General features: G+C 40.3%; 1 protein-coding gene across 5 annotated transcripts in view; it reads left to right on the top strand.

The window, feature by feature from the left end:
• The window catches only part of UGGT1 (UDP-glucose glycoprotein glucosyltransferase 1), a 108,463-nt gene that overhangs the window by 12,371 nt on the left and 69,064 nt on the right, over positions 1–27,028 (top strand). For all 5 annotated transcript variants that reach the window (XM_015431933.4, XM_065525342.2, XM_005572833.5 and 2 more), the window contains 10 exons: positions 1,039–1,121; positions 5,466–5,596; positions 7,509–7,621; positions 11,255–11,429; positions 13,091–13,187; positions 14,210–14,288; positions 18,488–18,588; positions 19,639–19,738; positions 21,662–21,722; positions 25,892–25,983. In XM_015431933.4, coding sequence (XP_015287419.3) covers positions 1,039–1,121; positions 5,466–5,596; positions 7,509–7,621; positions 11,255–11,429; positions 13,091–13,187; positions 14,210–14,288; positions 18,488–18,588; positions 19,639–19,738; positions 21,662–21,722; positions 25,892–25,983 — 1,032 coding nt within the window. The remainder of the gene's footprint in view (positions 1–1,038; positions 1,122–5,465; positions 5,597–7,508; positions 7,622–11,254; positions 11,430–13,090; positions 13,188–14,209; positions 14,289–18,487; positions 18,589–19,638; positions 19,739–21,661; positions 21,723–25,891; positions 25,984–27,028) is intronic.

Here is a 27,028-nt window from a genome sequence, read left to right as displayed (position 1 = left end):
AAGCTATGCTAAGCTTGGTGTGTTGTCTATGTCAGTTACTAGAAAGCCTAGAAAAATACTACTCTCAAGGAGGCATTAAGAAATTTAATATATTATGATAATGAGTATTTTCAGAAACCTATTTTTAGAGAAGCTGTGCATCACCAGGAAATGTGTCTTATTTTCCCATATTTCTGTGTCTAGCTGTGGAGTAGAGTGAGATTGTACACCTCAGTGTTCACAAGTAATGGGAAGGTCTTCCTTTGGCTAGGTAAGCTGAGGTCCAGATCTGTAGTTTGCTTTAAGACAGTGAAAGATCACTACTGCATTAGTATTATGGCTCAGAGGAGAAGAGAAGCAGTTGACATGAGTCATTCAATTACTACATGCATTTCCTTTTAGGGGTTTTAGACTCTTGAATGAAGGGAAATTTAGATTGGCCATTATTTTAGTAGTGTAAAGTTGAAAAACAATTAAGATGGCATTAAGTTCTTGGATCTGATTTTGTTAGATCAGTGCTAATTTTAAACTAAGTTTGGTGATCTTGAAAATTTGGATTTAGGGGTGTTAAAAGATTACAACATGCTGCCTTTAGTCTCCCAGAAATTTTTCTGTGGTTCATATTTTACTGTGGGAGAACTTTAGGCAAAACATATTTTTTGTTCTTTGTAAGGCCTTTCAGAAAATAAGTAAACAGAACTAATACTAGAATCATCAGTTCCTAGTTCTGCTTCCACTACTCATAGTATTTTTGTCAGTGGGGTTTCATAAGCTTTCTTTATATTGAGACTTCCCTTTTATGTTTTTATTATTCCAAGTTTCTTAAGAAATAGCTATTGGGTGAAAAAGTTCATAGGCTAAGTTACTAATAACTAATATGCTGGTAGGACTTGCTTATCATTAAAAACATATTATACATAAAGGAGTATTATGTATTATAGATTAAAAGTCAAACTACGGACATTTGGAAACTTCAAAACTTAATTTTACTCTCTTTAGTCATATAGCTTATATTAGAAAATTTTATTAAGTTGTTTTATTTCTGATCTTTTCTCCCAGTGAGTTTTTAGCAGAAGACAGTCAAGAGAAATTTTGGAATTTTGTAGAAGCCAGTCAAAATATTGGATCATCAGATCATCACGGTAAAATTGAAGCAAATTCCTCTTTGACTTTGGTGTCTGGGAATATATTAGGAGAAAATGGTCTCTGTGTAGTATGTGTGGCATGGCCGTTAATGGAAAACATTGTTGTCTTTAATGATTGGAGTTATGATCGTGGTCAGGAAGAGCCAACACAACACAAATAATTAGTTTTGAAGCAGTTTATAACTTTGGCTATAAGTGGTACCTTTGTTTTTTTCCCCTTTTGTTTTTGTTCTGTCATGATCTTTTATTAAAATGCTATGTGAATATTTTGTGGAAGTACATTTCATTTTAAGTCATTCAGTATTAATAACCATCTAATCTGATTCACTGTTTTTTTTTGTGTTATGAACTAATTACACAACTGATCTATTATCTATTAAGTTCATTGTCGTTAAGTTAGTATCATCCAGAATGTTTTCCACTATGCCTGCCAGCCACCCACAACTTGAGTGTTAAGGTGTCAAATTAATGATTATCCTGTAAAACCTCATTTACAGTTTTTATGATGTGCTTTCACATTTTTTAAACTTAGTATAAGCTATATAGGGTGTAAACATTAATAGTTGGAGATGCTGATATGTGAGTAGTTAAAACCTTGAATATTAATTTACATTGACAGATACAGGTTATTATTATTTTTTTAATTATTATTTTTTGAGACGAAGTCTTGCTTTGTTTCCAAGCTGGAGTGCAGTGGCGTGATCTGGGCTCACTGCAACTTCCATCTCCCAGGTTCAATCATTTCTCCTGGTTCCAAGTTGCTGGGATTACAGGCATTCGCCACTACACCTGGCTAATTTTTGTATTTTTAGTAGAGATGGGGTTTCCCCATGTTGGCCAGGCTGGTCTCGAACTTTTGACCTCAAGTGATCCACCCGCCTCAGCCTCCCGAAGTGCCGGTATTACAGGCATGAGCCACCTTACCTGGCCAGATACAGGTTCTTACAGAATAGGAACTGTTTCAAAATTGTGTGACTGCTGTTGATGTTAATGGGTTGGTTTTTTTTCTTCTTTTAAAATTATTTAATTTAAAAAAAAAAATACAATGGAGATGAGGTCTGTCCCATTGTGTTGCCCAGGCTGGTCTCAAACTTCTGGGCTCAAGTGATCCTCCCAACACAGCCTCCTAAAGTTCTGGGATTATAGGCATGAGCCACTGTACCTGGCCTGTATTGATTTTTTAACTTTTAAATTTTTTATTAAAATAATACATATTTTAAAAGTTGTCTGAATCTTTTTGTTTTGTTTTTATTTTATTTCACTTTTTTCACTCGGTGTGATCTATCCAAATATTTATTTTATTTAATTTATTATTATTTTTTATTTGGGCTAATTAAAAATTTTTTTTTTTGTAGAGACAGGGTCTTGTGTGTTGCCCAGGCTGGTCTTGAACTCCTGAGACTCAAGCGATCCTCCTGCCTCGGCATTCCAAAGTGCTGGGATTACAGGCGTGAGTGACTGCACCCAGCTAGATTTTATTTATTTTTATTTTATTTTATTTTATTTATTTTTTTGAGACAGAGTCTCGCTCTGTCACCAGGCTGGACTGCAGTGGCGTGATCTCGACTCACTGCAATCTCTGCCTCTTGAGCTCAAGCCATTCTCCTGCATCAGCCTCCTGAGTAGCTGGGATTACAAGTGCCCACCATTGCGCCCAGCTAATTTTTGTATTTTTAGCAGAGATGGGGTTTTGCCATGTTGGCCACGCTGGTCTCAAACTCCTGACGTCAGGCAGTCCACCCGCCTCAGCCTCCCAAAGTACTAGGATTACAGGTGTGAGCCACCAAGCCCGGCCTATTTTGATTTTGGAAACAGAGTCTGGCTCTGGAGGCTGGAGTGCAGTGGTATGATCATAGCTCACTACAATCTTGAACTCCTGAGCTCAAGCAGTCTTCGTGCTTCATCTTCCTTAGTAGCTGGTGTTATAGGTGCGTGCAGCTAGGCCTGCCTAAGTTTTAAATTTTGTTAAGATGGGTCTTGCTATGTTGCACTTGCTGGTCTCAAACTCCTGGCCTCAAGGCATCCCTGCCCCGCCTCCCACCTTGGCCTCCTAAAGTGATGGGATTACAGGGGTGGGCCACCATGCCCAGCCTGAATCTTTTTTTTTTTTTTTTTTGGCAATATAGATATGTAAATATTTTAAACAAGCATCTGTAAGTTTTACTAATTTCAAGGCAACTAGAATTAAGTTATCAAAAAATACTTTATTTTTAAGATTTTATAGAACAAATTTATCAAAGTGGGTTTATAATCAAATTTGAACTTTGACATTTAAAATGACATTTTTTCAGTAAAAATGATAATACATATTCATTAAAGCTATAGGAGTATGAATTCTATGAACAACATAAAAGCGTGTTAAACATTTTATTTGTTTGAAATATTATTTATATTCCTGCCACCCAAGATTGACACCATTAACATTCTGGCATCATTTTGAGATATTTCTTATCTATTTTTTACATAGAGGATGCTATTACAGTATAGAACCTTTTATATTCTGCCTCATAAAATGTTAATATTTGTATTTTCTTTTTAAAATGGAACATTTTATTTTCTTTCTTTATTTTTTGAGACCGAGTCTCCTCTTGCTCAGGCTGCAGTGCAGTGGCGCCATCTTAGCTCACTGCAACCTCTGCCTCCCGGATTCAAGTGATTTTCCTGCCTCAGCTGGGATTACAGGCGCTTGCCACCTCCCATGGCTAATTTTTATATTTTTAGTAGAGATGGGGTTTCACCATGTTGGCCAGGCTGGTCTAGAACTCCTGACCTCAGGTGATCCACCCACCTCCCCCTTCCAAAGTGCTGGGATTACAGCATGAGCCACCGTGCCCTGCCTATTTTTATTTTTTAAAAAAGAGACGCACTATGTTACCAGGGCTGATCTCTTGAGCTCCTGGGCTCGAATAATCCTCCTGCCTCACCCTCCTAAAGTTTTGGGATTACAAGCGTAAGCCACTGTGCTTGTCCTTTAAAATGCAAAATTTAAGTTTTTGTGCATGGATAACATGTGATTCCCAAGTCAAAGCTATATAAAAGGTTATATGCAAATAACCTTTATATTTATATTTATAAAAATTTGAAATAATCACATTTGAACTTCGACATTTAAGATGACATTTTTTCAGTAAAAATTATTTGTGCCGGGCGCGGTGGCTCAAGCCTATAATCCCAGCACTTTGGAAGGCCCAGACGGGCGGATCACGAGGTCAGAAGATGGCGACCATCCTGGCTAACATAGTGAAACCCCGTCTCTACTAAAAAAATACAAAAAAAACTAGCCGGGCGAGGTGGTGGGCGCCTGTAGTCCCAGCTACTCGGGAGGCTGAGGCAGGAGAATGGCGTGAACCCGGGAGGCGGAGCTTGCAGTGAGCTGAGATCAGGCCACTGCACTCCAGCCTGGGCGACAGAGCGAGACTCCGTCTCAAAAAAAAAAAAAAAAAAAAATTTTTGTATATATATATAAAAAAAAATTGTTTCCTCCTTGACCCTGTTCCTTCTGTTTCTTTCCTGCTTTTTATAACATTTTAAATTAATTTGTTTAGCCTTCAGTGTTTTTTACAACAAATATATACATATGTATTTTTATTTCTCATTCTTTCTCCTAGTTAAAAAAAAATAAGTTATTATGTACATTGTTTTGTGTCCTTGCTTTTCATTTATCCTGGGGATTTTTTCACGTTAGTATTTGGATTTTTTTTCTTTAAAATAATTTGGTCCAACTTTTTGTTTAAATGCTTCTTTTCAAACTTTAAAATGTCATCAGTATTCTTTAATACTGTAACTTCCTCATCACACTGCTCAGTTTTGTTTAGTTTTTGGAATAGTTACCATGTGCTAGGCATCATGGATATAAGGATAAATAGGTCATAGCCTCTGCCTCTGGGGACCAGAAGTCTAGGCGGGGTATAGATAGACAGTGAATAAATAATTTAGTAAATGATATGGTAAGTGAAAGAGGCAAACAGAGAAGTGTTCTGGGATTGAGGAAGAGATGTAACTGGTCCATTGAAGCATGGGGTAGGGACTGTGGAGACTTCCTGGAGTAGGTGATTTCACAGCTGAATTATTTCTGAGGAAGTACGTAACTATCAGTCATCCAGGTACGTGGGAAAATAGTGGTCCAGGGGAGGGAATAGTTTGAAAGGGAAGAGGAGAGGAAGAGCCCAACTGCATTGTGTATTCCAGGGAATTTTAAGCATTTGATGAGAGTTCAAGACAATATACTGGTAAAACTTGCCATCACATACCTTTGTAACACAGCTTTGTGCTTCATGAGCTATCTTCTTTAGATTTCTCCAGTCATATGCAATTACTTTGGTTAATGTTCTTCCTTGACAGGTACTGATTATTCCTATTATCATGCAATACTGGAAGCTGCATTTCAGTTTCTGTCACCTCTCCAGCAGAATTTGTTGAAATTTTGTCTGTCTCTTCGTTCCTACTCAGCTACGATCCAAGCCTTCCAGCAGGTGGGTCCCGTGCTCTTAAAGAACAGCATTTTATGTCACGGTGAATGGATGTCATGATGAATGGATGTCATGATGAATGGATAGACTGCAGCTGTCCTGGAATTGAATTACAGAGCTATCACTTTTTTGCCTGAAATTTTCTAGGATTTATGATTTAAAAAAAGAAATAATAAGCAAAATTGATGTTAAGTCTTCAACCCGCAGATTTAAAAAAAATAAGAAAAAGAATATCGGTATGGAAAAGAGACAGCAATATTTTATTTATGCATTGCAGCTTGGGAGATGTAATCTTGTTAAACCAATGAACCAGCATCTAATCACAGCCTGTAGTTCTAAAAGCAGTTCACAGGAAATACAGGAGGCAAGAAATGTTTAGCATAACCACAGGGATGCAGTCAGGAAAATCAAGAATACAGGAATCGTTGTAGTAATCCAGTTTCTTCAATAAATAAATTATGGAAATTTCTATTGTAATTGAAAAGAAAAAGAGGGACAGAGGAACCTCAAGTTAAGAGAGACTTAAGGCCGGGCGTGGTGGCTCACGCCTGTAATCCCAGCACTTTGGAAGGCCAAATTCCAAAAGTTGGATCACGAGGTCAGGAGATCGAGACCATCCTGGCTAACACGGTGAAACCCCGTCTCTACTAAAAATATAAAAACTTAGCCAGGCCTGGTGGCGGGCGCCTGTAGTCCCAGCTACTCGGGAGGCTGAGGCAGGAGAATGGCGTGAACCCGGGAGGCGGAGCTTGCAGTGAGCCGAGGTCATGCCACCACACTCCAGCCTGAGCGACAGTGAGACTCCGTCTCAAAAAAAAAAAAAAAAGAGAGAGATTTAAGAAGAGACAGTCAAAGGTGTCTTCACCAACTAGATATTTGATATAAAAGCAAAGTTGATTTTAAAATTATTTTTTATTATAAAATAAAACATAGAAAAACCACTCACAAAAAATGTATAGTAATGGATTATTATAATGTGAACAGCCTTGTAATTTTCACCCAAGTCAAGAAGCAGGACTTGATCTGGTGCCATGGAAAGCCCTCCACGTACTGTGTCCTGACTGTGGCCACCTTTCGCCCTCTGAAACCAACCACCCTGTTAACTTCTGTTGGAATCACTTGCTGTGTTACTGTATTGTTGTATTGCCCAAGGATACATCGTCATAATATGAAGTGGTTTTTTTTTTTTTTTTCATTTTTCTTTATTTTGGGACAGAGTCTTGCCCTGTCGCCCAGGCTGGAGTGCAGTGGCGCAATCACAGCTCACTGCAACCTCCACCTCCTGGGTTTAAGTGACTCTCCTACCTCAGCTGGGGTAGCCTGCTACCACACCCAGCTAATTTTTTTATTTTTAGTAGAGACAGGGTTTTGCCATGTTGGCTAGGCTGGTGTCGAACTCCTGACCACAGGTGATCCACCCTGCCTCTGCCCCCCAAATTGCTGGGATTACAGGCGTGAGCCACTGTGGCTGGCCTGTTTTTGCGTTTATTGATTTTGTTTTTTTGAGACAGGGTCTTGTTCTGTTGCCCAGACTGGAGTGCAGTTCTGTGATTATGGCTCACTGCAGCCTTAGCCTTTCAGGCTCAAGCAATCCTCCTACCTCAGCCTTCTCAGTAGCTGGGACTACAGGCGTATGCCACTGTGACTAACTAATTTTTTATTTATTTTATTTTTTGTAGAGATGGGGTCTCAATATGCTGCCCAGGCTTAAGTGGCAGGCTTAACTGCCCAGGTTTGGGCTTAAGTGATCCTCCCACTCTGGCCTCCCAAAGTGCTGGGATTACAGGCACGAGCTACCACACTCAGCCACTTTCACCAATGTTTTCTTGTCATAATTTAATCACCTGTTTTGATTATACATGTCTTTATCTCATCCTTGGTTAGAACTTTAAAAAGTGTGTGTCTTCTGTGACAGATCGCAGCTGATGAACCTCCACCGGAAGGATGTAATTCGTTTTTTTCCGTGCATGGAAAGACGACTTGTGAATCTGATACCCTGGAGACTCTTCTACTGACAGCCTCTGAAAGGTAGATTGTGTGTTCCTTTGTTTTCATATCACGCATTTCCAGTGCTGCTTCTGTATGTCATCTACCTTCTGATTTTCTCATCTGTTTTGTATCATTAGGTGTAATGGTTTAGAGTATGGCTTCTGGAACCAGACTGACTAGATTTGAATCTCAGCTCCGTCACTTAAAATCGTTTTGTGAAATGTGGCAAATTAATCTCATTTCAAAATGGAGATAATACAAGTATTCAGTATTAACTGTTATTATTTAGTAATGACTGCATCTGAGCAATGACATGGGCTTTGTCATTAGCTTAGTAAGAAATACTGTGTGTGTTAAAGCCAGTGCCTGAAATAATGACATTAATGATAATATCTCTCAGGATATTATTAGTTTCAGACAAAGGAGGATATTTGAAAGATAATTGCAGGCTTGATTTGAATATTAATTTGGTAACTAATGTACCAGCTTTTTTGCCCAAAGGTAGGTTTCCTGTGGTAGACAACTCGGCTGTGTATCATTTTGCTGACTGGTGAGGGCAGCAAGCCGCCTGTACCTCCTCTAATGCTGTTCATAAACACAACAGTGAGCTCTACATGGGGCTGGCCTGCCCTGTCAGCACTGCTAATGGCAGTGAGGTAGTGTAGGTCTTCTTTAGTGAGATTGTCTGCCCAGCACCCATCCTCTGCCCACCAAACGTCAGTAGTGATTCTTACTCAGAGTGCTAACCAAAAAACACAGTGTGCACTCCAGCCCTCTCAGGGTCAAGACATGGACATTCAGAAACGGCTGCATGTGATACATTCGTGCTCTCTCGGGGGAAACAACATTGATGGCTTTGTAATTCTTTTAAAAAACTTTATTTGATTTGCTACAACAATAATGCACACCTTTATAAAGAAAAGAATAATAGTGTCTCCTCTCTGAGAAGTGGTAACTACTTTTAATGGTTTGGCATATATACCTTCAGACTTTTTTCTATGGTTTTAAATTTATACATGTAGGTAGTTCTATTTTTATAAAAGGCATCTTCCCATGTAGTACGAGTGGGTGTATCTCATCGTTTTGAACACATGCATAACCTATGTAAGACTGCCCCATAATTGATAATTTATCTCTTACTGATGGATTTTTAAGTCATTTTCTTTTTTTACCCCTGTTACAATAAGGTTATATGGAGCATCCTTATTCATGTCTTTACTTTCTGCTGAGTTATTGGTAGGTCATAAAGTCTGCATTAAGATCTGTTAATATCTTGATGCCATCCTTAGATAAGTTTTTTGGGGAGAAGTTTTAAAATTTATGAGGAAAACTGAAATGTTAAGTCCATTAGAGGCACAAGCCTGTAGTCCTAGCACTTTGGGAGGCTGAGGCAGGAGGATTGCTTGACCCCAGGAATTCCAGACCAACCTGTGCAACAAAGTGAGACACTGTTTATCCAAAAAGTAGCTGAGCGTGGTGGCAGTAACTGGGCACACGCCTTTGGTCCCAGCTATTGGGCTGTGGTGGGAGGATCACTTTAGCCTGGGAGGTAGAGACTGCAGTGAGCTGTGTTCATGCCACTGCACTCTAGCCTGGGCAACAGAGTGAGACCCTGACTCCAAAATAAAAACAGAAACAAAAATGTCCATTAGGAAGATCATAGTAGTAAAAATAGTAGAGGAGATAGACTTAATATAATTGGCAAGTAATATGCTTAATGTTAGCCTCTGCTTTTTGCATTATTTATACTTACTTTTTTTTTTTTTTTTTTGAGACGAAGTCTTGCTCTGTCGCCCAGGCTGGGGTGCAGTGGCCGGATCTCAGCTCACTGCAAGCTCCGCCTCCCAGGTTTACGCCATTCTCCGACCTCAGCCTCCCGAGTAGCTGGGACTACAGGCGCCCACCAACCCGCCCGGCTAGTTTTTTTTTTTTTGCATTTTTTAGTAGAGACGGGGTTTCACCATGTTAGCCAGGATGGTCTCGATCTCCTGACCTTGTGATCCGCCCGTCTCGGCCTCCCAAAGTGCTGGGATTACAGGCTTGAGCCACCGCGCCCGGCCTACTTTTTTTTTTTTTTTTGAGACAGAGTCTTGCTCTGTCACCCAGGCTGGAGTGCAGTGGTCGGATCTCGGCTCACTGCAAGCTCCGCCTCCCGGGTTCACGCCATTCTCCTGCCTCAGCCTCCCGAGTAGCTGGGACTACAGGCGCCCGCCACCTCGCCTGGCTAGTTTTTTGTATTTTTTAGTAGAGACGGGGTTTCACCGTGTTCGCCAGGATGGTCTTGATCTCCTGACCTCGTGATCCGCCCGTCTCGGCCTCCCAAAGTGCTGGGATTACAGGCTTGAGCCACCGTGCCCGGCCTATACTTACATTTTTAAATGAAAAGGTAATCATATTCTATTTATAGGGTAGAAAAAAGTACTTGGCCAGCCGTGGTTGCTCACGTCTATAATCCCAGAACTTTGGGAGGCAGAGGCGGGTAGATTGCTTGAGCCAGGAGTTCGAGACCAGCCTGGGCAACATGACAAAACCTCATGTCTACAAAAGATACAAAATTTGGCTGGCATGGTGTCATGCACCTGTAGTCCCTCGTTGAGCCCTGGAGGTCGAGGCTGCAGTGAGTGGAGAGATCATGCAACTGCACTCCAACCTGAGCGACAGACTGAGGACTTCTTAAAATATAACATAGTATATAACATATTATATTGACCGGGCGTGGTGGCTTATGCCTGTAATTCCAGCAATTTGGGAGGCCGAGGCGGGTGGATCACCTGAGGTCAGCAGTTTGAGACCAGCTTGGCCAACATGGTGAAACGCCATCTCTTACTAAAAATACAAAAATTAGCCGGGTGTGGTGGTAGATGCCTGTAATCTCAGCTACTGAGGAAGCTGAGGCAGGAGAATCACTTGAACCTAGGAGGCGGAGGTTGCAGTGAGCCGAGACCATGTCATTGTACTCCAGCCTGGGCAACAGGAACGAAACTCCATCTCCAAAAAAACAAACAAACAGAAATATTATATTATGTTTTACACACACACACACACAAAAAACACATACATACATACTCAAGATTTAGTGGTCATTTGAATATGTGTCCTTTTTTGGCCCTTTTCCTCCCTTTTTAGGAATTGGTAGCTATTATTAATTGAGGTTTATTTTATTCTTTTTTTTTTTTTTTTTTTTTTGAGATAGGGTCCTGCTCTGTCACCCAGGCTGGAGTCCAGTGGCATGATCATGGACTGTTGCAGCCTCAATCTCTGGGGCTCAGGTGATCCTCTCACCTTAGCCTCCCGGGTAGCTGGGACTACAGGTGAACGCCACCATACCCAGCTAGTTTTTGTTATTTATTATAGAGTCGAGGTTTTGCCATGTTGCCCAGGCTCTTCTTAGTTATGATTACAGGCATCACGCACTGGACCTGGCCAGTGTTTACATTTTATAGTTAGTATTTTGTATAATGTACTTTTGTTATTTTTAATTATGAATAAACAAGACTTATACCTGATAGTAATTATTTAAGAAAATATTACTTAAATAATATCATGCTGCCCTTCATATTAAGATGCTTATAATCTTTATTTAAATTTTCATAGCTGTACTTTATATTTTGTGACATTTTTAGTGTTTCACAATTATTCTTAAAGTTTTAAGCTTTTATTATTTATTTTCAGACCCAAACCTTTATTGTTCAAAGGAGATCACAGATATCCGTCATCTAATCCTGAAAGCCCAGTGGTGATTTTCTACTCTGAGATTGGCTCTGAGGAATTTTCTAATTTTCACCGCCAACTTATATCAAAAAGCAATGCAGGCAAAATCAATTATGTATTCAGACATTATATATTTGTAAGTATTGATTTATTTTACACCTGTTTTGAATGTAATTTGCCCAGCGTGACCTTAGAACATAATAATCTCCCTCTTTATAAAATAATCTAGTTATTTGAACCCCTTTTTTGAGAAATCCAGTAGTTTCATTGAGTTTGTTATTTGCACATAAGATGTGCTTTGCTTCACTTTCTGAAGAAATAAAAAACATGCTAAAAAAAATGGCTTGATAAAGTTTACATTTTATTTCAAAGTGAACCATGTAAATAATCTTTTCTAACTTTAATATGGTCATTATACTATGGAACTGATTGTTGAATTCAGTTTCTTTTCCAATCTTTTTTCTTCTGTTTTCTCTTTGCCACCTTTTTATGTGCTGGAAGCGGGAGGATTTTCTAAATAGGCGATTCATAGGTAGACTTGATATAATATTAAGCTTTTAAGACTCTGTGTAATATTTAGTCATTTAAAATATTTATATGTAAAAGTTGTTAGCCTTTTAAAGTTTCTGTGTCATTATAAGCTCAGTACTAAGTTCATGCCAAAAAAATAAAAATTTTATTGATTGATTCATTTATTTTTGAGAGGGAGTCTCGCTCTTGTCACCTAGGCTGGAGTACAGTGGCACAATTTCAGCTTGCTGCAACCTCTACCTCCTGAGTTCGACTTTCCTGCTTCAGCCTCCCAGTAGCTGTCATTACAGGCACATGACACCATGCCAGCTCATTTTTTGTATTTTTAGTAGAGACGGGGTTTCACCATGTTGGCCAGGATGGTCTCGAACTCCTGACCTCAGGTGATCTGACCGCCTCAGCCTCCCAAAGTGCTGGGATTACAGGCGTGAGTCACATTTTATTATTATTATTATTTTCGTAATTATTTTTAATATTTTAATAATTGTTTTAAATTATTTTTAATTCAACATTTTTAATATTTAATTTTAATATTTTTAATAATTATTTATAATTATTTTTATAAAATTGTAAATGAAAATTTGTACAAGCAGAAAGTTTTATCAAAGTCCAGTTTTTGACTCTCCCTCTGCCCCCTCTATTGCTGTTAGGATAGATGTTAATGTCTGAAGGGCCATCTTCAGTCAGGATGCTGGTGAGTCTGTGACATCTGGTCAGTCCAAGCTCCGCTCAAAGGCATTTAAATTTAATAAAAAGCAGACTCCCATGGGCCTCAGAAACATCTCTGGGATTGAGACCTCACCACCTTTCAACCCTGCTCTGTAGGTTCTGGAACTTCTTCTTTTCTTTCTCCATTTCTTGTGGTTGGGACCTTAGCACTTTCGGCTGTCCATTCTTCTGGTTTTGCATCTACCTTGAATTCCATTCCCACAGTTGTGGCAGCCTACAACATGTAAGGGAGCCTAGGATTTTATAAGGAGAGAGATACAGACTCTGAATTGATTTTTAAAACGTATGATCAATATTTTAATGGTAGATAAGTGCTTTTATTACTCTTGATTTTTTGGTAGATTTTGGACTAAAAAAATTTATTTAGTGAACTTTCTTAGCTATATAGCTAATACCCTTAAAAAACAATTTAAAGATATTTTGAGTGCATAATCCTAGGTAAAGGCTAGTAGATGCAACATTAACATGGTCATGCTGTGTACACTGTGACATAGAAAGAGCTAGGTGGTAATGGTGGAATTCTTGCTTTCCTTGCAGAATCCCAGGAAGGAGCCTGTTTACCTCTCTGGCTATGGTGTGGAATTGGCCATTAAGAGCACTGAGTACAAGGCCAAGGATGATACTCAGGTGAAAGGTGAATTGGTAAAAGTGGGACCAATGTGCTTTCTTCAAATATGAGTTAAAGGGGAGTTTGTTTCCTTATGAAAAGTTTAGGCGTATGCTGAACCTGTGTTTGCATCCTGGTTCTGTTACATCTGAGTGGGTGACCCTGAAGCAAGTTCTCTAGGTCCCAGTTTTCTCTTGTGTAAAATGCAGGTAATGATACATGTCTCTTCCAGTATTGGGGAGGAATAAATAAGATGTGTAAGTAAAGAATTTTTTCATGTACTGAAAAAAAAAAAGAAAACACACCAAGAAAGAACCTGGCACAGTTTGCCCAAAAACGTTCAGCAAGTAGTAGCTATTGTTGTTGATGTTATATGGGGTTTACAAATAGCCATTTATTTGTGACTCCAACGTGAAATCTTAAAGTATCCTATATTTAGCAAACAATTTTGTGGTGTTTATTAGTTCTGTACATGGAACAGTTTACTGTGGATACTTTCTGTTGTAATACTCTAGGGTTTTGAATTTATTTTATCTACAAGTTTTAAATGCTGTTTTTTTCATTTCTTTCTTTTAAGCTCATTTTAAAGATAAAAAATCTGAGTAGTAAAGCAGATGGAAAATAAACTACTACCTCATCCTTCTGTTTTCTTCAATAATGTGTTTAGGATTAAGTTGACTAATTATAAATTCTTCAGAATTTTGATATTGAAAAATTCTTTGTTCATAGTGTTTAAAACTGTTAATTTCATAGTTGTCCATAATGTTTAAATCTATTAATTTTGAAGATTTTAGCATATAAAATTTTCCAAAGTTTAAGGGAAAAATGCATTCTTTATCCAGGAACACAGGAGATACTAAAATGCATTTGTTTGTTTAAAGAACCATTGCCAAAGGGTAATTGTGATAGTCAACATTTTAAATGGTATAATTTCAGGGGTTTCTGATTTTTTTCACATTATTCAATTTTATGATGTTTATGAGACTAGTAACATTTTTGCTTCAAATGTGAGCAATTATTAATAATATGGATTTTCTGTTCTTTCGTAGGAACTGAGGTAAACACCACAGTGATTGGTGAAAATGATCCTATTGATGAGGTTCAGGGATTCTTCTTTGGAAAATTAAGGTATGTATGTTCTGTGTATTTTGGGAAACGCCCTCATTTTCCTTAAGCCTCCAGGCTTTCTTGCATTTTAAGCATCATCTTGTTGATTACTGTCTGAGTTACCCATCTCCTAACAGTACTTCATGTATGCAATCCTATGTGGAGAGTCAACCACTTAGTTTATAGTACAGTTTATGATTTCACATTATTCTGAAGCACATTATTCTTTTTTTTTTTTTTTTTGGAGTCAGTCTTGTTGTGTTGCCCAGGTTGGAGTGCAGTGGTGTGATCTCAACTCACTGCAACCTGCACTTTCCAGGTTCAAGTGATTCTTCTGCCTCAGCCTCCCGAGTAGCTGGGATTACAGGCGTGCACCACCACACCTGGCTAATTTTTGTATTTTTAGCAGAGATAGGGTTTCACCACATTGGCTAGGCTGATCTCAAACTCCTGGCCTCAAGTGATCCACCTGCCTCAGCCTCCCAAAGCGCTGGGATTACAGGCATTAACCACTGTCCAGCTTGAAGCACATGATTCTTAATTGATACTTTGGCTACCTGCCCACAGTTTAAGTGCATTTTTCTTACCTCTCAGTTGATGGCATTAAGTTACATACCATTTTTTGATTGCCGTAAGAGGAGAAATTGAATTGTTTCACTTAATATTTTCCCAGGAAAAAAATGTATTTAAAAGTTTTTTTCTTTTTTTTTTTTTTTTTTGAGACAGAGTCTCGCTCTGCCGCCCAGGCTGGAGTGCAGTGGCGTGATCTTGGCTCACTGCAAGCTCCGCCTCCCGGGTTCACGCCATTCTCCTGCCTCAGCCTCCCGAGTAGCTGGGACTACAGGCGCCCGCCACCTCGCCCGGCTAGTTTTTTTGTATTTTTTAGTAGAGACGGGGTTTCACTGTGTCAGCCAGGATGGTCTCGATCTCCTGACCTCGTGATCCGCCCGTCTCGGCCTCCCAAAGTGCTGGGATTACAGGCTTGAGCCACCGCGCCCGGCCTAAAAGTTTTTTTCAAACATAGTCTGAGCAAAAATGCAAAATAGATACAGTAAATTTTATACATGCTCAATGGAGAAAACATTTTACTATTATTACTATTTTTATTTATTTATTTGTTTATTTATTTTGAGACCAAGTCTTGCTCTGTTGCCCAGCCTGGAGTGAAATGGCGCAATTTCAGTTCACTGCAAGCTCCACCTTCTGAGTTCAAGTGATTCTCCTTCCTTAGCCCCCTGAGTAGCTAGGATTACAGACACCCACCACCATGCCTGGCTAACTTTTGTATTTTTAGTAGAGACAGGATTTCACCATGTTGGCCAGGCTGGTCTTGAACTCCTGGCCTCAAGTGATCTGCCCACCTCACTCTCCCAGAGTACTGGGATTACAGGTGTGAGCCATGGCGCCCAGCTCAGAAAAAAACGTTTTATTATAATTTGCTTTATGTGAAAGGAAATGGTATTTTTTAAAATTCCGTAATTACATAATGATTTAATGAAAGCATCATAACCAATTAATGTAAGTATCATAGTGTTTTATAGCTGGAAAGTCGTCTTCTTAGCTGTTGTTCTTTTTTTTTTGAGACGAAGTCTTGCCCTGTTGCCCAGGCTGGAGTGCAGTGGTGTGATCTCGGCTCACTGCAAGCTCCGCCTCCCAGGTTCACACCGTTCTCTTGCCTCAGCCTCCCAAGTAGCTGGGACTACAGGCATCCGCCACCACACCTGGCTAATTTTTTGTATTTTTTTTTTTAGTAGAGACAGGGTTTCACTGTGTTGGTCAGGATGGTCTCGATCTCCTGACCTCGTGATCCACCTGCCTCGGCTTCCCAAAGTGCTGGGACTATAGGCGTGAGCCTCCGCGCCCGGCCTGGAAAGTCTTCTTAGCTGTTATTCTAAAAGTTGAAGTTATTTCCCTCATGGCTTGATAATTGTTTAGAGCCCTGAATTCTGCTTTATCTGGAAATTTTTATTAGGACATTGTGTGTGTGTGTGTGTGTGTGTGTGTGTGTGTGTGAGAGAGAGAGAGAGAGAGAGAGAGGGAAAGAGAGAGAAAGTGATCAAATAGAAATAGTATATGCTAGGCTCAGTTTTATATACTTCAGCTCTGAGATTTGGCCAAGTGAAATAACCAGATTAACAATTTAGAAGATGTATCTTAGTTTACATTGAATTACATGTTGAGTTCGTCCTGCACATATATACATTTCTTGTTTAACATCAGTTTTGGCCTCATTAGAATGTAATCATATTCTATTTTTATTTGACTCAGGCTTTCAGAATTCTTTTTTTAAAAAAAATTTTTGAGACAGGGCTTTGCTCTGTCATCCAGGTTGGAGAGCAGTGGCACAATCACGGCTCACTGCAGCCTTGACTTCCTGGGCTCAAGGGATCTTCCCACCTCACCCTCTCGAAGAGCTGGGACTACAGGTGTGTGCCACCATGCCTGGCTAATTTTTAAATATTTTGTAGAGATAGAGTCTTGCTATGTTGCCCAGGTTGGTCTTGAACTTTGGGTTCAAGTGATTGTCCTGCCTTGGCTTCCCAAAGTGTTTGAATTACAGGTGTGAGCTACCACTCCCAGCTTCAGAATCTTTTTTTCACATTTATGTTGTTTATGTTTATTTTTTGGGTAGCATTATGATTTTATGCATTCACAGCACAAAGGTATTATCAAGAATATTGAGGCTGTTTTACCTTTTGGACATTCAGAATAGTTATTTAGCTATCCAAAGTAATTAGGCCGTTTTTTTTTGTTTGTTTGTTTGAGACAGGCTCTCAGCCTGTCACCAAGGCTGGAGTGCAGTGGCGCCATCATGGCCTGCTGCAGCCTCCATCTCCCCAGGCTCAGGTGATCCTCTCACTTCAGTTTTTGTATTTGTGATAGAGATGGAGTTTTGCCATGTTGCCCAGGCTGGCCTTGAACTCCTGGGCTCAAGGGATCTGCCCACCTTGGCCTCCCAAAGTGCTAGGATTACAGGTGTGAGCCACTGTGCCTGGCCTCATTTTTGGTATTTAAGAGTTTATATAGGTTGAGTGTCTTTTCTGAAATGTTTAAACTAGAAGAGTTTCAGATTTCAATTTTGAAATATTTCCATTATGCTTAGCAGTTGGGCACTCCTAAGTCTGAAAATCTGAAACCTGAAGTGCTCCTATGAACATTTCCTTTGATGTCGTGTTGACATTTAATGAGTTTTGGATTTTGGAGCATTTTGGATTTCAGAATTTTAGATTTGGGATGCTCAGGCTGTAGTAACTGACAGGAAGTGGGTTGGTTGGACAGTGAACGGTCTGAGGGAATTCTAATTTCTGTATTTTGTATTAAGAAATTTTGAGTTTATAGCATTTAAAAGAAAAAAGTAATGTACTAACCATCTGTCTGTCTGATGTAAATGTTATATCTCTGCCCCAGATCACCTCTCCTTTACTGTAGTGGAATATGCTATATTTAAAGATAAAACTCAGTAACTATGGTTAGCCTAAATTGTATTCATGTGACTAAGAGATTTATGAGCATGTAGGCTAAAGGAAACTCATTTTGGGACTGGTAGCAGTTTTTTTCCCCTCAGTTTTACTTTGAGAAATTAAAATGATTCACAAAAGCATAGAGGAGAATTTATTCCCACATACTTACGACCCAGAATAGATTGCTGTTACCATACTTGCTTTTCTGTCCTATAGAACTATTTATTAAGCTTTCTTTTTTTTCCTATATAAGCCTTCTTTTACTTTAAGAACAAAAGAAAACAAAATAAAACAGATCCGTAAACACTGCAGGTATAGCTGAAGTCTCCTTTGTTCCTTTCTTTTTTTTTTTTTTTTTTTTTAAGAGACAGGGTCTTGCTGTGTTGCACAGGCTGACCTGGAACTCCTTGGCTCAAGCGATCCTCCTGCCTTGGCCTCCTCAGTGACTGGGATATGAGGCGTGAGCCACCACACCTGGCCTGAAAAGTCTCTTTTGTTAACCACTCCCAGTCTCCTTATCTACCTCACAGGGAATTGCTATTCTAGCAATTTTTCTATAAATTTTGTGAGTTTTAAACTAACTTCTAATTTTCTATTTTTTTAAAAGAGGAATAATTATACTTCATTTTTTCCCCTTATATTGTAGAAAATTTCCTAGGGTTGGAAGAGGAAAACCATGAAGATAAAGTTGGTTTACTTCTTCTTGTGTTCTGGGAAAGAAAAAATAATGAAAAGGACTGATTTTTATGTTTCTTTTAGAGATCTGCACCCCGACCTGGAGGGACAGTTGAAAGAGCTCAGAAAGCATCTTGTGGAGAGCACCAATGAAATGGCACCTTTAAAAGTTTGGCAATTGCAAGGTAATGAAAACAGGGAGAGGTCATTGGCCAACTTTTTGGCTAAGTTTTATGGCTTTAAAAATGCAAAATTTGGTTTAATTGTATGTAGTATGTGATTCTGAGGGTGCCTCTGATTTTAAAGATAAGAATGGTTAATTACGATTAGTCAGGGAAGAAAGGAAATCCTTTTGTAAACAGACAACACTAGGTGGAAGTAATATATATAAACAAGCGGCAAGTCTTTCTGTGTGACCATACATAAACTTGTAATACGAGAAACAGGTCATAGTCTTTAAGTTCCTACATATATATACACATTTCTTCAACTGTTTCTCTATAGAGTGTTAAAGACATGTTATTGACATGTCATTGTGGCAGGACGTGTGTGTTTTTCTCTGTTCCAAAGAACTATTTTTCTTTTTTTTTTTTTTTTTTTTTGAGACGGAGTCTCACGCTGTTGCCCAGGCTGGAGTGCAGTGGCGCGATCTCGGCTCACTGCAAGCTCCGCCTCCTGGGTTCACGCCATTCTCCTGCCTCAGCCTCCTGAGTAGCTGGGACTACAGGCGCCCGCCACCGCGCCCGGCTAATTTTTTGTATTTTTAGTAGAGACGGGGTTTCACTGTGGTCTCGATCTCCTGACCTTGTGATCCGCCCACCTCGGCCTCCCAAAGTGCTGGGATTACAGGCTTGAGCCACCGCGCCCGGCCAAAAGAACTATTTTTCAAGTATTTTTCACAACATCATTTGCTGAAAGTCTCCATGCTGTATTTTGTGATGTACTGTAAATTTAGAACAGGGAAAAGGACTTGGGCCTGATCCAGCCTCTGCTGCATGCGTTAGTGTGTGCCCTAGTGTCTTCTGCAGGTTTATCAGAAACGGCTCAGCTGAGCGCTCCAGGGATCTTTGAAGTGAATACAACCTGAAATAAAATCCTGGGCACTCTCTGGAATGGTTGCATTCTAAGACATTCTTAATTACCAAGAAAAGAGTGGGAAGTAAATGTGGATTTTGTTTTCTGCTTCTCATTGCGTTAGATTAATCCACTTTTAATTATATTTGACATCATCGCAGATCTCAGTTTCCAGACTGCTGCTCGAATCTTGGCTTCTCCTGTTGAGTTGGCTCTGGTTGTTATGAAGGATCTTAGTCAGAATTTTCCTACCAAAGCCAGGTAATACAGAATAATGCTCCTCTCCTTAACATCATACCCAGTTGTCGTCATGTTCACTTGCCAAATGAGGTAATAAAAATATGAAAATGCTTAGAAAATTAAGATTTTTTTTTTTTTTTTTGAGACGGAGTCTCGCTCTTGTTGCCCAGGTTGGAGTACAGTGGTACGATCTCGGCTCACCACAACCTCCGCCTCCCGGGTTCAAGTGATTCTCCTGCCTCAGCCTCCCAAGTAGCTGGGACTACAGACGTGTGCCACTATGCCCGGCTAATTTGTTGTAGTTTTAGTAGAGACAGGGTTTCACTGTGTTGGCCAGGCTGGTCTCGAACGCCTGACCTCAAGTGATCTGCCCACCTCGGCCTCCCATAGTGCCGGGATTACAAGCGTGAGCCACTGCACCCAGTGAAAATTAAGATTCTTTATGACCACCACCACCACTACTACTGCAGATGGTGCCCTGTGTCTTGAAGATGGCAAAACCATGCGTCGTGTGGTTGAAGTGACAGATTTAGGTTATGTTCCTGGCACTTCTGCTTATTAGTTGTGTGACCTTTGCAAATAAACAACCTCTCTTTACCTCAGTTTCCTCAGCAGTGGAATGGGAATAAAAATACCTGCCTTTCAGGATTGGATGGGTCTTGCTCATGTAACTGACTAATCTAGAGTCTGTCCCAGACCACAGTGGTTTTCTTCACGGAAGGTTTTATATATGTCATCTTACTGAATCTTGAAGACACTGAGCCATAGAGGCTAAGTGACCTCTAGGCTAAGCCGTAGAGGCTAAGTTCATAGTGACAGAATAAGATTTTGTTTGAGCCGGGCTTGGTGGCTCACGTCTGTAATCCCAGCACTTTGGGAGGCCAAGGCCTGGCTAATTTTTGTATTTTTAGTAGAGACAGGGTTTTGCCCTGTTGGTCAGGCTGGTCTGGAACTCCTGACCTCAGGTGATCCACCCACCTTGTCTGGTACCCAAAAGGGGGAAGTGGACCAGGCGCGGTGGCTCATACCTATAATCCCAGCACTTTGGGAGGCCGAGGTGGATGGATCACTTGAGGTCAGGAGTTCCAGATCAGCCTGGCCAACATGGCGAAACCCCTTCTCTACTAAAAATACAAAAATTAGCTGGGTGTGGTGGCGGGCGCCTGTAATCCCAGCTACTCGGGAGGCTAGTGCAGGAGAATCGCCTGAACCCAGGAGGCGAAGGTTGCAGTGAGCCAAGATCATGCCATTGCACTCCAGCCTGAGCAACAAGAGCGAAACTTCATCTAAAAAAAAAAAAAAAAAAAAGATTTTGTTTGTACATTTTCTGGCATTGCCTTCAATTCTGTAATATTGCTGCACGTCACATAAATGTAAGGCAAAATTGTTTTACAAGCCAAATCTTTAGAAACTATTGACTTGAATGGTTCCCAGTCATTTTCTTGAGTCACTGAATGAAGTGTTTTGACTTCTGATGTGAGATATTTTGTAACTAAGTTTGTTTATTTGGGACTTAGACATCATGTAGTGAATTCTCATTTAGTCCAGCTGCTACTTGAAGGTATACATGAATGATTCCACCTCCACCATAAGTGCTTGAGTGGGAAGAGCAATCTGCTGCCTTGGTGTATTCGACATTATCCTTTTAGCCTGAGAGTAGTACAGATCATATATAGAAATGGGGTGCATATGTTTAAGAACTTGGAAGCAACTGCACCTGTTTTATAATGCTATGGCTGCTACATTTCTTTGATTTTGTATCTTACAAAAAATATACACATCTGAGAAAGGAGAAATGTATTTATCAATTATAAAGATTTAAGGTTTTTGCCATCTAATTTTTTCTAATCTGTTGAATAATGTGTTTCATATTTTAAAATATGGAAATTGAAGACTTTATATCAAATACTAAGCCAAGCACTCATAATGTTTTTATTTCCTTAGAGCAATAACAAAAACAGCTGTGAGCTCAGAACTTAGAACCGAAGTGGAAGAGAATCAGAAGGTATTCACCGATAGAAAATACTGACCTGTTTTGTATTCTGTCTTTCAAGATAAAGAAATCTGAGTTTAATCAGCAGCATTTAACAGTGTCACTCTTCTTTTATCTAAGATTGTGATTTTTTTCATTTCTGTGATCTTTGTATTTTTAGTTTTTAATCAAAGTTCAGTATGCATATAACTGAAAGCATGAGATGGTGCTACCATGTTGTTTAGAAAAGCCGCACCCCTAACATGTTTCACCCCATTCCTGAAAACATACACTTTCAACATTTTGCTGATTCTTCTGATATTTCTCTCCAGATTTCTAGCTTACATCGGTACTTTATTTTTCCCGTTCAGACGTTATATATTGGCCTCCTATTTAAACAATGAGGTTTAACTTTCTTTCAGTTCTCTCCCTCTGTCCCACCACTGTTCCATATTGGCACGGTTCCTGTCTATCTGTCTTCCCAATATTGGAGGTTTTGATTTTATCTAGTTTTGATGTGGTCTAACATGGACTGGTTGCTCTATATACCTGGTGCGTGCTGGTCATCCTGGGACCTTCCTTTAACCTCTTTTGTTGGATCCACTGTTGCTTGATTCCACGTCATCTTTGTTTTTGGTTAATTTCCTTATTTTGGTACAGCTCATCATTCTCTGTGAGAAAAGTTGCCTGGGAGGCAAATTTGAAATTCTGAGAAATCAATTTTCTACTTGTTTTTATTGATAGCTCATTATACAGTATTGGCAGGTTATACAATTCTAGGTTGGAAGTCATTTCGAAATTTGAAACAAGACTTCGCCTCTTGGAATTTTAGTTTCCATTGTGGCTGTTGAGAAGTCTGAAGCCTTTGTATGAGATCTCTCAAGGATCTTTTCTTTGACTCTAGTTATCTGAAATTTCATAATTATATGGGTTTTTTAAAAAAATCTCTCCTGTAGGATGGTTCATGGGCCCTTAAAATCTGGAAAAATCATTGCCTTTAGCTTTGGGAAACTTTCTTGAATTCTTTTTTGTGTTTCTTCTCTCTGGTTTCTCTCTCCTCTTTTCCTAGAAATATTTATTTATTTTTTTAAATGTTGCACCTCTTTGACTAGTTGGCCTTTTAACTTTAAAAGTCTTTTATTTCCTATTCTTTTCTCTTTTTCTTTTTTTTTTTTTTGGAGACGGAGTCTCACTCTGTCCCCCAGGTTGGAGTGCAGTGGCACCATCTCAGTTCACTGCACGCTCCGCCTCCCAGGTTCACCCCATTCTCCTGCCTCAGCCTCCCAAGTAGCTGGGACTACAGGCGCCCACTACTATGGCCGGCTAATTTTTTTTGTATTTTTAGTAGAGAAGGGGTTTCACCGTGTTGGCCAGGATGATCTCGATCTCCTGACTTCGTGATCCGCCCGTCTCGGCCTCCCAAAGTGCTGGGATTACAGGCTTGAGCCACCGCGCCCAGCCTTTTTTCAAAAAAAAAAAAAAAAAAACTTTCTGGTAAGAGTTTTCAACCTGTGTGTGTCTTTTTTCCTTTAGTTGTCAAATATTTAATTTTCAGGTGTTTCTGTTGTTCTTTTTATGGTGTTCCTGTGTATCTCTGAAGACAGTGGTGCTTGTGTTTTCTGTCTGAAGACAGTGGTGCTTGTGTTTTCTGTCTGAAGACAGTGGTGCTTGTGTTTTCTGTCTGCAAAGTCTGTTTCCTCTTAAGCTCCGTTTTCGGGTTTTGGTCTCTTTAGTGGTGGAGGCCTTCCTTAGGTGTCTGGCAGTCACACCCAGAGTGAGGCACTAAGGACCTGGTTGGAAGTCCTAATGATTGGCTTTGTGACTGTAAGGTGTTGTGTTGTGACCGTTTCCTAGGGAACCCCAGTGACAGTATCTTTGTTCCTTTTCTTTTGGGTTGGTCAGTCCTTGTCAGTCTCCAGAAAAGGATCCGTTAGTCTTCTGTCTGGAGGGTGAAATCTGTTTGCTAGAGCTGTAGAAGCACAGTAGGGAAGAGCATTTGGTGACTTGCCTTCTGTTCCCCATTTTGTGTGTGGGGGTCCCTGTCCTCCTTGTGCTTGATTTGCTGTTGTCCACAGATGTTCTGTTTTGTTCTTTTCCAGGGAATGAGCCTTCCTTTTGCTACAGTAGAGGGTGGCACTGACTGCAGTCACCTGGCTGTGGGAAATCAGTTGGGGGACTGGGGGGTTTTGTCTTAAAGGGCTTTATCTCAGAACTTAGCTAAAAATCACCCCTTGTACACGTCCTGTGTGCTGCCAGTTCCTGAGCCTTTGGTGAGTTCCGCGGGGTGACACAGGTTTCTTGTTGAGCTTGCCCGTTGTTGGTCTAGCATTCAGCTTTCTCAGGGCTACTGGGACAGTAACTCCTCACGCACCTCTCTTCCAGCTTCCAAAATTTGGTGGCCTTTTTCTTTCCTGTTCTCTCTGTCTTTGTGGATTTATAACTGAAAAAGTTGCTCTACTGACATTGCAGTAGAGTTTCAGGAGGGAAAAAAGTTCTTACGTTCAATTCACTATCTTTACCCCAGATTTCCTTGATCTTCATGTCTGAGATATTAGTGAATTAAGTACATCTGAGGGATAAATAAATGCTTCTCAAATGTTTACTAAATTGAAAAACCTTATTGGGAGTTTATATTTACTTTTTAATTTCCAAAATTAAAACATCAAATATTATCTTAAATTTAGGGCCTTTTTCCCCCTAAGGAAGACAAAATTATTCTATATTGCTGTTTCATGGAGTCTTAATTTTTTTTGAGTAAAACATTTTATTAAAGCATAAATATATACTTCTGTTTTTGAGATGGAGTCTTGCTCTGTTGCCCAGGGTAGAGTGCAGTGGCATGATCTTGGCTCACTGCAACCTCCACCTCCCGGATTCAAGTGATTCTCTTGCCTCAGCCTCCCAAGTAGCTGGGACTACAGGTGTGCGCCACCACGCCCAGCTAATTTTTTTGTATTTTTAGTAGAGATGGGGTTTCACCATGTTGGCCAGGATGATCTTGAGCTCCTGACCTTGTGATCCACTCACCTTGGCCTCCCAATGAGGTGGGATTACAGGCATGAGCCACCATGCCTGGCCAAATTTTTTTTTTTTTTTTTGAGATGAAGTCTTGCTGTGTCACCCAGGCTGAATGCAGTGGCATGATCTTGGCTCATGGCAACCTCTATCTCCCAGATACAAGCAGTTTTCCTACCTCAGCCTCCTGAATAGCTGGAATTACAGGTTTCTGCCAACCACGCCCAGCTAATTTTTTGTAATTTTAGTAGAGATGGGATTTCACCATGTTGGTCAGGCTGGTCTCAAACTCCTGACCTCAGGTAATCCACCCACCTCGGCCTCCCAAAGTGCTGGGATTACAGGCATGAGCCACTGTGCCCAGCCCAAAATGTATGTATTTTATATGAAACATAAAGAAAGAAGCACACAAATTCTCATTCATTTGATGAACTTTCCCAAAATGAACCCATGTATATTACCAGTGTCCAGACCTAGAAATAGTTAACGACTGTATTCACCAGCTCAGGGTCAGTCTTGTTTTTTTTTCTGGAGACAGCGTCTTGCTCTGTCATTCAAGCTGGAGTGCAATGGTGCTATCTCAGCTCACTGCAGCCTCTGCCTCCTGGGTTCAAGTGATTCTTGTGCCTCAGCGTCCCAAGCAGCTGGGACTACAGGTGCAGGCCACCATAGCTGGTTAATTTTTGTATTTTTAGTAGAGACGGGGTTTTGCCACATTGTCCAGGCCGGTCTCCAACTCCTGGCCTCCAGTGATCCACCCACCTTGGCCTCCCAAAGTGCTGGGATTACAGGTGTGAGCCACTGCGCCTGGCCTGGGTCAGCCTTTTTGTATCGTCTGCGGGTGCTGTGCACATAGCCGGGGCGTGAGAAGATATGAATTCCTCTCTCCCTTGGAAGAAATTCCAGTTCTCGATTGACTCACCTGTCCATGATCTCCTTGTTTTTTCCCCTCTTTTTAAAATTAAAAAGTAAAAAATGCGTATTTTTGTGGTGTACAACATGTTTTGAAATGTGTATACACTATGGTATCCCCTGTCTTGCTTGCCATTGAATCCCAACAGCATCTTGAAGCAAATCTTAGCCCTGCTTTAGGATGCCAAGATTTGTACAGGTAGTGAAGCCCAGAAACACTGAAATTTTTTTAAACATTCTCTCACAGCTCCCTAATAATCATTAAAATTTTTCAGTATTTCAAGGGAACTTTAGGATTACAACCTGGAGATTCAGCCCTCTTCATCAATGGACTTCACATTGATTTAGATACACAGGATATATTCAGGTAAGGATAATATTTTTCATTCTCTGAAAAGTTTTTGTAACGTGTAGCACCTTGTAACATGTTCATATTGCTGTTCCTTGTTGATACAGCGTAATGCAAAGCCTGATGGCTTACCAGGCCCCACTGGATGGATGTAGGTAGTAGGCACATGCTGTGATGGGTGGGCAGGATGACATGTCTCCATCTTGTGTTACAGTGTATGTTCGGGGCCTGAGTGTTTTCTGAGGCTGTCCTTTTAGAAATGATACTTTTCCACTTAACCATGGGAACAGGTTCTTTGACTTTTGGAACAGTGTGGAGTAGATTTATTAAGAATACTGCCTCTGGGCTGCGCACGGTGGCTCACGCCTATAATCCCAGCACTTCGGGAGGCTGAGGCCAGCGGATCACTTGAGGTCAGGAGTTCGAGACCAGCCTGGCAAACGTGGTGAAACCCCATCTCTGCTAAAAATACAAAAATTAGCCATGCCTGGTAGTGCGTGCCTGTAGTGCCAACTACTTGGGAGGCTGAGGCAGGAGTATCACTTGAACCTGGGAGGTGGAGGTTGCAGTGAGCCAAGATTGTACCCATGCACCCCAACCTGGGCAACAGAGTGAGACTCCATCTCAAAAACCAAAAAAAAAAAAAAAAAAAAAAAAAAACCTGTTTCTTGTGTCTCAGAAGGTGTTCTGTCTACATATATTTAATACCACTTTTTGGTAAAATGTGGTTCAGTATTAAATTGCATTTGATTGTCTTCATGATTTTGGGGTGGGTAGCAGACAGTGAGGTAGAATTCAGACTTTATTCATTTGGTTTTTTTTTTTAATCACATCTTATTTCTCCTTCCTGTCTTTTTTTTTTTTTGGAGACGGAATGTCACTCTGTTCCCCAGGCTGGAGTCCAGTGGCACGGTCTCAGCTTACTGCAACCTCTGCCTCCCAGGTTCAAGCAATTCTCCTGCCTCAGCCTCCTGAGTAGCTGGGATTACGGCACCTGTCACCATGCCCGGCTTTTTTTTTTTTTTGTATTTTTAGAGAGATGGAATTTCACCATGTTGGCCAG

Source organism: Macaca fascicularis, chromosome 12, assembly GCF_037993035.2.
Source record: "Macaca fascicularis isolate 582-1 chromosome 12, T2T-MFA8v1.1".
Classification (NCBI taxonomy): domain Eukaryota; kingdom Metazoa; phylum Chordata; class Mammalia; order Primates; family Cercopithecidae; genus Macaca; species Macaca fascicularis.
This window is presented reverse-complemented; position numbering and strand designations above follow the sequence as displayed.